Here is an 11,494-nt window from a genome sequence, read left to right on the forward strand (position 1 = left end):
AGAAATTATAGATAAATAAACAGAAGGGAAATAGATAGCTAAACAGATAAACTGATAGACAGGTATAATTACAGATTAATAAATAGATAGACGTATATATTGAGACAGACAGACAGACAGACAGAGAGAGAGAGAGAGAGAGAGAGAGAGAGAGAGAGAGAGAGAGAGAGAGAGAGAGAGAGAGAGAGAGAGAGAGAGAGAGAGAGAGAGAGAGAGAGAGAGAGAGAGAGAGAATGAGAATATTAAGAATATTGAGAGAAATACTGAAAATCCTGAGAGTAAATATAGAAAGAGAGAAAAGAAGGAAAACGATATCACATCGACAACAAGAGAACGCTCGAACGCGAGGCCGAAAACAAACACAAACATCCACACACATCCACGTTCACACACCAGCAAAAATCCGCGAGTTACATGTTAGCCCAAGGGATCACACACACGCACACGCACACACAAACAAACAATCAGCTGATCGATACATATACCCACCATTACATGGGCCCAGATAGCGTCTCAGCCAATCTGACTCGCTGCCGCCACGCCAGATGGGACCGCAGTGGCTGGGCTCGCACACGCACGCACGCACGCACGCAAGCACGCACACACGCACGGACACACACGCACTAAAAAACAGACGAAGGCTCGGGGACAAATATGGTCGAACAATCACATATATCAACACAAATATAAATCCTCACACACACACACACACACACACACACACACACACACACACACACACACACACACACACACACACACACACAGACTCACGTAAAAAACACCAATGGAAATATCATCAGTGTTTATTTATCTTTCAATTCATCTGTTTATTCTAAAAAAGAGGTCATGCAGTACTTATTGACACACATAATTATTATTGACACGAATACAAGACCGTGGCAGAAGAGCATGACCAAAATAAATAAATAAATAGTGGAAATAAATAAAACAGAAGGAAATGAAGGTCACGTGGCAAAAAAATAATCCGTTTTCTGTTGGTGTTACGCTCATCATCTAAAACATGTAAAGTTCACTATATCAGAGCCTTTACAAATAATAGGAGTAGGGGTAATATATAAAATAGCTGAAATACGATTGTTATGGAACCATCACAAAGCTATATGTTAATTAAAGTGATGATTGTGTCCGAACAATTTTATACCACGTAACTCTGTTTTCTCTTTCGGACGACAAAATTTATGCAGACACCGGCCGATGTAAAGCGTGATTAAAACACGATATTTAATATCTTATATAACTAGTTGTTTTCGTCTCCCTCTAGCTTCTCTTTTTCCCTCTCTCTTGTTTTCTTCCCTGTCTCCTCTCCTTCCTCCTGTCCCCTGCACCTTCTCTTCTCCCCTCTGCCTTCTTCACTTCTTCTCTTTACCTTCTCATCTCCTCTTCATCTTCTCTTTTCTCCTCTACCGTCTCTTCCCTCTCACCTCTCCCTTCTTCCTCCTCCTTTATCTCCTCTTACCTCTCCCTCCTCCTCTCTCCTCTACATTCTCTTCTCCCCTCTCCCTCCCTCTTTCCCCTCTCCCTCCCTCTTTCCCCTCTCCCTCCTCCTCTCCCCTCTACCTTCTTGTCCAATACTAAGTTGTTTTCACACTCGTTAACTGCATCTTCTCCCCCTCTCCCCTCTCTCCTCTTCCTCCTGCTCCCCCACTTCCCCCCAATAACTAGCTGTTTTCACCCTCCCTCCCTTCTCTTCTCCTCTCCCAATCTCCCCAATATTTTCAATATTACGGCACGATTTTGTGCAACATCATGATACTCTCAATTTCCGGTTGTATATGATTAACAATGTTGTATATTTTTGCTTGCAAACTTTTGCGGGAACACATGCTAACATTTGGGAGCAATTCATTATACCTCAGTGTAATCACATAAGATACACAACAGACAGACACATACATACCCACATAATGAAACGCACACAAATACATAAACACACACACACACGCACACACACACCCACACACACACCCACACACACCCACCAACACACACACACCCACCCACACACACTACATCACGGGACAGGTAACACAGCGGCGCGCAGAAACCCGGTTCCTGAGACAACTCACTCGCACCGTAAATATAACACGAGACGGCAAGTGTCCACCAGCGGCTGTTTCTGTAACAGGAGACCCGCTAGTCCCTGTCACCTAACGAGAGGGAAAGAGGGGAAGGAAGGCGAAGGGGAAGGAAGAGGGAGATAAGGGGATGGGAAGGAAGAGGGAGGGGAAGAAGGAGGGAGGGGAAGGAGGAGGGTGATAAGGAGATGGGAGGGAGGGTGGGAGGAAAAGAGGGAGGAGGATCGGGAGTGGGATAATGGGAGGTAGGAAGGGATTCTGGGAGGAGGGAAAGAGGGAGGGAGAGGAAAACGGAGGGGAAAAGGAATGAGGGAGAATAGGAAAATAGGGGAAAGGGGAGGAGGTGGGAAGGTATATGGGGAGAAGAGGAGAAAGAGGAAAATAAAAATGAGAGATTGATTGATAAATAGGGAAAGAAAAAGAGAATATAGGAGATGGAGAGAAACAACAACCACACACACACACACACACACACACACACACACACACACACACACACACACACACACACACACACACAGAGAGAGAGAGAGAGAGAGAGAGAGAGAGAGAGAGAGAGAGAGAGAGAGAGAGAGAGAGAGAGAGAGAGAGAGAGAGAAAGAAAGAGAGAGAGAGAGAGAGAGAGAGAGAGAGAGAGAGAGAGAGAGAGAGAGAGAGAGAGAGAGAGAGAGAGAGAGAGAGAGAGAGAGAGAGAGAGAGAGAGAGAGAGAGAGAGAGAGGCGCAAAACAAACATTCAAATGTTTCGTCTCTTCATTTCGATTCATTCCCCTCTTCCGTTTCTATTTTTTCCTCCCCTTCACGTACCTGCTCCTTCCTCCTCTCTCCCCCCATCCCCCATCTCCCCTCCCCCCCTCACCCCCACTCCTCTCCATTTCCAACCGAAATAGTGCTTCACTCTCTCACTGTTTATTCTGTTAACGGCCATTCAATATTCGGCTTTCCGTTGTATCGCCTGTTTAATATTCGGTTTACGCCTCGTCTTGCTTATGTCGGTCATTCATTATTCATCTCAAGTCCGATGAATTAGTTGTTTACTGAATAACACCCGAGTTTGAGCGGATGTGTTCCTCTCCCTCCCGGGCTTGATGTGTTCGGATTCCTTAGGACTACATTAGTCTTTTCTTTCATTCATCTTTCCCTCGTCTTCCCCTTCTATCAACCCCCCTCCCCCTTCTCTGTCAGTCTCATCTTTCCCTCGTCTTCCCCTTCTATCACCCCCCCCCCCCTTCTCTGTCAGTCTGTCTGTCTGTCTGTCTGTCGGTTCGTATGTCTTTCTGTCTGTCTGGACCCAGCGTTTCTCCCTTCTTCCTTCCTCTCTCCCTCAATCTTTCTCTTTCTCTAATTTCCTAATCCTTTCTCTCCCTACCCCTCCTTACCTCTCTCCTTCTTCCCTTCCTCCTCACTCTGTCCCTCCCTCTCCCTCCACCCCTTATTCACCTCATCTTTCTCCTTCCCTTCCTTCCGCCCCCCGTCCGCCAAACACAACAATACAAGCGTGCTATAATTAGTAACGAGGACGACAATACAGTGCTATAAATCGGCTTGAACCAGTGACCATTAGGGCGAGATTCGCACTTCACACTTCGATCTATATAACGTTCTTCCGCATTCCATAACGCTGTTCATGTTCATAAGATTAGTAAATTTGTAGTCAAAAACGTTCTTCATGTTGAAGCCCGTGAGTGGTAGATGAATGGTTAGGAGATCGATAGACTGGCTGAATAGATAGACAGGCAAGAGGGAGGGTGGAAAGATAGAAAGATGGGACTGGTAGATAGAGAGAGAGAGGGATATATGGACAATTTGATAAATAGCAAGCAAGGTAATAAATAAATAAACAGATGGATAGATAAACTGACAGACAGAAAGGTAGTCAGACAGGCAAGTAGTCAGACGGACAGACAGAAAGATAGATGGGTGGACTGCCTGATGGACTAAAAATTATGAGAGGAATAATATTATTCACAGTAATAAAAAAACAAAAACAAAAAAAAAACAGTAGTACTAACAACTATGATGATAACATAACTAAACCAAAAAGATTATAAATCATTATAGTAAATTAGTAGTGTAGTGTAGTACTAATATGAGTCGCGGCAGTAATGATATTAATTTTATAGTAATTCAATAGTAATTTTACTACTAATAATGATATTAATAAGGGAAATATCAGCGTCAGTGATAATTGAAATAATATTGATTGTCTCAGCCATTTTCATAACAGTTATCATGATTGTCCTATCGGTATTTTCCAAACTATCATTATCCTTACCTTAACCTTCGATAAACAGAAAAAAAAGGATAATTAGAAAAGTGGGAGAAAGAAGGAACAAGAGACCGAAGAGAAGTAAAGAGAGGGGGAAGGAGGACGGATGATGAAGATAGGAAGGGGAGAGCAAGATGATGGGAAAGTGGGATGAGGGAGAAGATGGGAAAGAGGAGGGATGAAGGAGAAGATGGGAAAGAGGAGGGAAGAGGGATGGGAAGGAGGAGGGGTGAAGGAGACGCTGGGAAGGAGGAGGGGAGAGGAAGACGATAGGGACGAGGAGGGGTGAGGGAGGGAGAAGGTGGGAAGAAGGAGGGGAGAGGAAGACGATAGGGACGAGGAGGGGTGAGGGAGGGAGAAGGTGGGAAGAAGGAGGGGAGAGGAAGACGATGGGGAGGAGGACAGAGGGAGATGAAGGCCAAATCACAACTTTTGATCAAAATTGTATTCGGACTTGATATACGAGGTTAGACAATTTGAATATAACTGTCTCAGCTCTCTTATTTTACTTTATTATACAATCTTTTCATTTTCTGTTTCTGACACAAACACTCGCACACAAATACACACACACACACACACACACACACACACACACACACACACACACACACACACACACACACACACTTCCCTTCCTCCCTACCCCCTCTTTTTAATCATCCTCCCCCTCTTCCCCCTTTCTTCCCTTCTCCCTTTCCTCTCTCCTGTTTTCCAAACCATCAACAGGGCTTGTGTTTCCCTACGACAGGAATCTGATAGCGGCTGAGCACAGTAGCGGAACGGTGAGGGAAAGAGCGAGGGAGAGTGCGCGGTTGGGGGTGGGGGGGGGGCGGGGGATTTGGGAGGAGGGTTGATGGGGGGGTGAGTGGGTGTGTGCGCTCGTGTGCGTGCGTGTGTGTCGGTTCTCTTGTTATGTGCGTGTGGCTTTGGAAGATATATATTTTATATATTTATATATGTATGTGTGTGAGTGAGTGTCTGTGTGTGTGTGTGTGTGAGTGTGTGTGTGTGTGTGTGTATGTGTGTGTGTGTGTGTGTGTGTGTGTGTGTGTGTGTGTGTGTGTGTGTGTGTGTGTGTGTGTGTGTGTGTGTGTGTGTGTGTGTGTAAGTTTATGTGACTGTGTGTAAGTATACATTCAAATACACAGAAACAAACAAACACACACAAACACAGACAATCACATCCACGCACAGTAATCAAACCTACAATAAATGAAGACAACTAAGCCAGCCACAACAACACCCGTACTAACGAAGCCAATAACAACACTAACGATAAAAATAAGCCACGCCTTAAATCCCCCGCCAGCACTACGCGACAGAGTCTTCAGCTGAGATCCGAGAGCAAACTTGGTGCGCCTTCTGAGCACTGAATCTGGAACGCAGAGTCAAATGTCGAAAACTTGGGTCAAAATGGCTGCTCGCTCTGAAACTTCTCCGGAACTTGTGTGTGTGTTCCCCTTTCTTTAGATTTTTTTTCCCCTCTTTGTCACTTTTTTCTTTTGTGTGTGTGTCTGCTTTGTGTCTGTCTAAGTCTGTCTCTGTCTCTGTCTCTTTTTCTCTTCCTTCCTTCCTCCCTCCCTCCCTCCCTCCCTCCCTCCCTCTCTCTCTCTCTCTCTCTCTCTCTCTCTCTCTCTCTCTCTCTCTCTCTCTCTCTCTCTCTCTTCCTCCCTCCCTCCCTCCCTCCCTCCCTCTCTCCCCCCTCTCTCTCTCTCTCTCTCTCTCTCTCTCTCTCTCTCTCTCTCTCTCTCTCTCTCTCTCTCTCTCTCTCGCTCTCTCTCTCTATCTCTCTCTCTCTCTCTCTCTCTCGCTCTCTCTCTCTATCTCTCTCTCTCTATTTATCTACACCCCTCTCTCTCTTTCTCTCTCACACACAATATACATACAGCTAAAGGCATAGTAAGAAATATAACCTTAAACATGTAAATTAACCCTTACAGACCTCTCCCCACTAATCCCCCCTTCCCCCCCTTCCCCTTGCCCCCCCCCCCTTCCCCCCCTTCCCCTTGCCCCCCCCCTTCCCCTCGTCTTTAAGGTCGTCAGAGAAATCCGAATTCTTGTTATGGCACTAATCACTTGTTTTGGCACTGTGCTAACTAAACTTCCATCCTTACCTGGCCTTCGCTCTAAACAATCGCCATATTGAGGAATTGAGGAAAACTAATAAATAACAATAATTAAAAAAAGAAAATAACAAGAGACCAAATAAAATCGAAAATGAATTAGACACATTAGAAAATGTGTGAATACATGTCAAGTCACAAAATCAATCATCCGTAAATCCCTACGTTGTCACCTACACACCCACCCACAAAAAAAAAAAAAAAAATCTTTACCTTATTTTTTCCCCATTTATTTTCCTTTATTTTGAGAAGAAAGTACACCTGCCACTCAGAGTGAAGAAGAGAATGAAAGAATTCCTTGAGATGTCATTAAGTCGGTCCCTTTTTGAGTCATTCTTGAGTGAGGCAGTTTTAAGGCTTTCAAAGACTACGTTTTGTGTTTTCCTATTTTTCTCTTGCTTTATAGATTTCTCTGTCTCTTTTACTTCCTCTCTTTCTTTTTGTCTTTTTTCAAATGTTGATTTCCCTTTCTTTTATCTATTTATATTTTTGTTAGTCTGTTTCTTTCTTTCCTTCTCTCTCTCTCTCTCATTCTCTGTCTATCTGTCTGTCTGTCTGTCTGTCTGTCTGTCTCTCGCTCTCTCTCTCTCTCTCTCTCTCTCTCTCTCTCTCTCTCTCTCTCTCTCTCTCTCTCTCTCTCTCTCTCTCTCTCTCTCCCTCTCTCTCTCTCTCTCTCTCTCTCTCTCTCTCTCTCTCTCCCTCTCTCTCTCTCTCTCTCTCTCTCTCTCTCTCTCTCTCTCTCTCTCTCTCTCTCTCTGTCTGTCCCTCTCTCTCTCTGTTATCATTATTGAACATAACAATAATGATAACCATAACAAGAATAATAATGTTAATAATGATGGTGATTATCCTAATAAAAGTAACAAAAAAAAAAACAGCAACAATAATAAAAACAATAGCTACAACATTAATAATAATAACAGCAACAAACACACAAACAACAAAAGCAATAAATATGATAATTCTAACGATTTTAATAACAACTTCATTAAAAGGAATAATATTGATAATAGAAATAATGATACTACTACTGGTACTACTACTAGTACTGATAATGGTTATAATATTAATGATAATAATAACAATAGTAATAATAACAATAATAATGATAATAATAAAAAAATAATGATTATTATATCAGTAATGATTTAATAACAATAATGATAATAATAATAATAACAATAATGAAAATAAAAAATAATAATAATAACAACAACAAGAACAATAATAATAATACCAAAAGCAATAACACTAGTTATGATTGTGATAATAATAAAAACAATGATAATAATAATATAAATAATAAAAATAAAAATAATAATAATAATAAAGAATAATGATAATAACAAAATAATAATAGAAACAGTAATGACAATATTAATAAGGATAATAATGATAATAATAATAATAATAACAATAATAATAATAATAATAATAATGATAATAATAATAATGATAATAATAATAATGATAATAATAATAATAATATAATAATAAAAATAATAATGGTATTGATAATAATAATAATAATAATAATAATAATAATAATAATAATAACAACAACAATAATAATAATGATAAAAATAACAATAGTAATAATAATAATAATAATAACAATAATAATGATAATAATAATAATAATAATAATAATAACAATAACAATAACAACAACAGCAACAATAATAATAATAAAAAAAATAATCATAATAATAACGAAAATAATAAAATAGTAATAATAATAATAATAATGATAATAATAAAAAGAATGATACTAATAATAATCACTATTATTAAAATTATTATTATCATTATTATTATTATAATTATGATACTACTACTACTACTACTACTACTAATAATAATAATAACAATAATAATAATATCAATAATAATAATAATATCAATGATAATGATAATAATAATAATGATAATAATAATAATAATAATAATAATAATAATAATAATGATAATAATAATAATAATAATAATAATAATAATAATGATAATAATAATAATGATAATAATAATAATAATAATAATAATAATAATAATAACAACAATAATAATAATAAATATAATGATAATAATGATAATAATAATAATAATAATAATAATAATAATAATAATAATAAATATAATGATAATAATGATAATAATAATAATAATAATAATAATAGTCACAATGACAATAAAAATAGTAATGATTATAATACTAATAACAATAAAAATAATATAAAAGAAAAAAAATATATATAATAATAACAGTGATATATTACTACTACTACTACTACTAATGGTAATTATTATTATTATTATTATTATTATTATTATTGTCATTATTATCAATTTCTATTTTTTATTTCAAAAAATAATAATGATAATAAAAATAATATTAATAGTAATAGTAATAATAATAATAATAATAATAATAATAATAATAATAATAATAATAATAATAATAATAATAATAATAATAACAACAACAACAACAAGAACAACAGCAACAATAACAACAATAATAATAATAATAATAATAATAATAATAATAATAATAATAATAATAATAATGATAACAATAATAATAATAATAATAATAATAATAATAATAATAATTATTATTATTATTATTATAACTATAATAATTTTAATAATAAGATGAAGAAGGAGAAGAAAATAATAGAACTGAGGATAAGAACGGGAATAAGATTAAGAAAATCAACGTAACAAAGTAAACAAAATCTTACAAACATTTTCCAATTCTTTAAATGTTGACGATGATGATGATAGAGATAAAAATGGAAATATGTAAGGACCAGTTATAAAAGCGTAGATAATGGTAATGATTTTATTTATTGTGGTGGTAGTAGTTGCTAGAGAAATAAACATAATGATGATAACAGTAAGATCAACAGCAATTATAATAATGATTATGATAAAAATAACAATAATAATAATAATAATGATAATAATAATAATAATAATAGCAGGAGTAGTAGTAGTAATAGTAGTAATACTAATAATACCAATGATAATAATAATAATAATAACAAAAATAATAATAATAACAAAAATAATAATAATAATATTGATAATAACAATAATAATAGCAATAACAATGATAACAACGATAATAATGATAATAGGGAATATAATAATAGCAATAGTAATTATAAGCACATTACAATGATAAGGATAAAGATACTGATAACCGATTTCTTCCTTCAATCACTATATAAATGAAGAAGTAACAAATATCATGGGATATGTATCATTTAGATTTTTGCATTGATAATAATAAAGAAACAGAGAGGACACTAAATATGACAAAAAATACTAATTGATTGAAATTATCATCGTAGGAATGGCAATAGTAATAGCAACTTGAATAAAGAGAGATCAAGAAATTAGGTCAATTTTTAGTAAATGGGTTAAATAATTATGAAAGTATGAGAATACGATCAATAATTAGGAGAATGAAAATACGAAAGGGAATAAGAAAAAAGAAGAGGATGTCGATAGGAGAGAAGAAATATGTTTATGTTTATTCTTCTTCCTTAGAATTTTATCAGTAATAAAAAAAATGAAGACGAAATTGGTAAAACGAACAGAAAACTACGAAAATACCAGTAGCATTATGCGTATGACATTTACAGAAGTGTTAATTGAGTTTTGCTATCAGTGTTATGTCTCAATAATGCATCCTTTTTTATTGCAATCTGGCGGTATTTTAATTCTCAGATTGTGAACTGGGATTAATTAATAATTTCAACCTTAAAGTGAGGGTTACACTTACATCGAGTGCTAAATCGAGGGTACTTATATAACGATAAATTCATCATTGTGAATACAATCATTATCATTCTCGGTGGCGCCCATTTTTCAATTCAAATCAGAATATTTGTTATTATTATCATTATCAACATTGCTACCATTATTCTTGTTAAAATTACATTGAAAGAAGAGAAAGTTAATATCAGCCTTCCCATCTAGATTTTTCAAAGCTATTGAAGTTATTAATCGTTGTAAAACGTACTATCTGATTATCATTATTCATCTCTTATAATCTACGTTATCAATAGAAAGAGAAATGTTTGTCATATCATTAAATACGTTTGTTATTTCATGTGTGAGAAATCTTACCTCATTCTATGGTATTTTCAATATATTTCTTATGATGAGAATTGTATATGAAAAGGGAGATAATCATTCCTCGAAATAGTACAGAACGAAGAATAGACAGAAACCCAGAGCTTCACCACAGGAAGCTACATATACGGAACGGCTCAAAGAAGAAGACGAAGAAAGCGACCTAATAATTATCGGAAAGAGTAGATACCACAACGAAAAAGACGAGATACCATAGATGAAAAACACAGATAGATAAAGGGAAAAAAAACTCAATCGAGCACATACCTGGAAGAAGAGGCAGAAGCATACCCACTGGTAGTACTTGACATATCTCTTCTCTTCCTCAGCGTGAGACTTTTCAATGCCCGGATGCGCTACGTCCACACCAAGCTTCTTATTAAACGCAGAAGGGATGGTGTACGTGGAATGGATCCAGCAGTACGTGTTGATGACATCCTCGGGTATCTCCTTGGCGTGGATGCAGTCGATCGGGTTGCCGACGTACTGGCGGGTCGTCACGATCAGACTGAAGGCGAGGAGGATCATCACCGTGATGGAGTAGTGGAGGCGGAAGACCGAGGAGTCGATGTGTACATGGGAGACTTTGATGAAGTTCTTTAGGCCTCGGAAGATATCCAACATCTTGGCGGTTTTTCGGGAGTCGCGCTAACCAAATTCTCATTCACTTTTGATTTGTTGGATTTGTGTTTTCGTTTCCGTTTTTTTTTTCTGTTTGTTTGTTTTTCTTCTTACGGTGTGTGGATTTCCTTCCTGTTATTATCTGGGGTGAGAATGTGATGTGATATAAGGTTAATTATTATTTGATTTTCTACTCCTTTGCCCTTTTTCTATTCTCCAATTCCTCTCGTATTTT

The 11,494-nt window shown here is 36.6% G+C and overlaps 1 protein-coding gene across 1 annotated transcript; it reads right to left on the minus strand.

Annotated features, from left to right (window-relative positions):
- Positions 1 to 5,696: 5,696 nt before the first annotated feature.
- Positions 5,697 to 11,262, minus strand: LOC125043678 (innexin shaking-B-like). The gene is made up of 2 exons (XM_047639914.1): positions 10,906 to 11,262; positions 5,697 to 5,744 (listed from the first exon to the last, which is right to left on the minus strand). The coding sequence occupies exons 1-2, from the start codon at positions 11,260 to 11,262 to the stop codon at positions 5,697 to 5,699; spliced, it is 405 nt and encodes a 134-aa protein (XP_047495870.1).
- Between the last annotated feature and the right edge of the window lie 232 nt (positions 11,263 to 11,494).

Source organism: Penaeus chinensis, chromosome 34 (assembly GCF_019202785.1).
Source record: "Penaeus chinensis breed Huanghai No. 1 chromosome 34, ASM1920278v2, whole genome shotgun sequence".
NCBI classification, from domain to species: domain Eukaryota; kingdom Metazoa; phylum Arthropoda; class Malacostraca; order Decapoda; family Penaeidae; genus Penaeus; species Penaeus chinensis.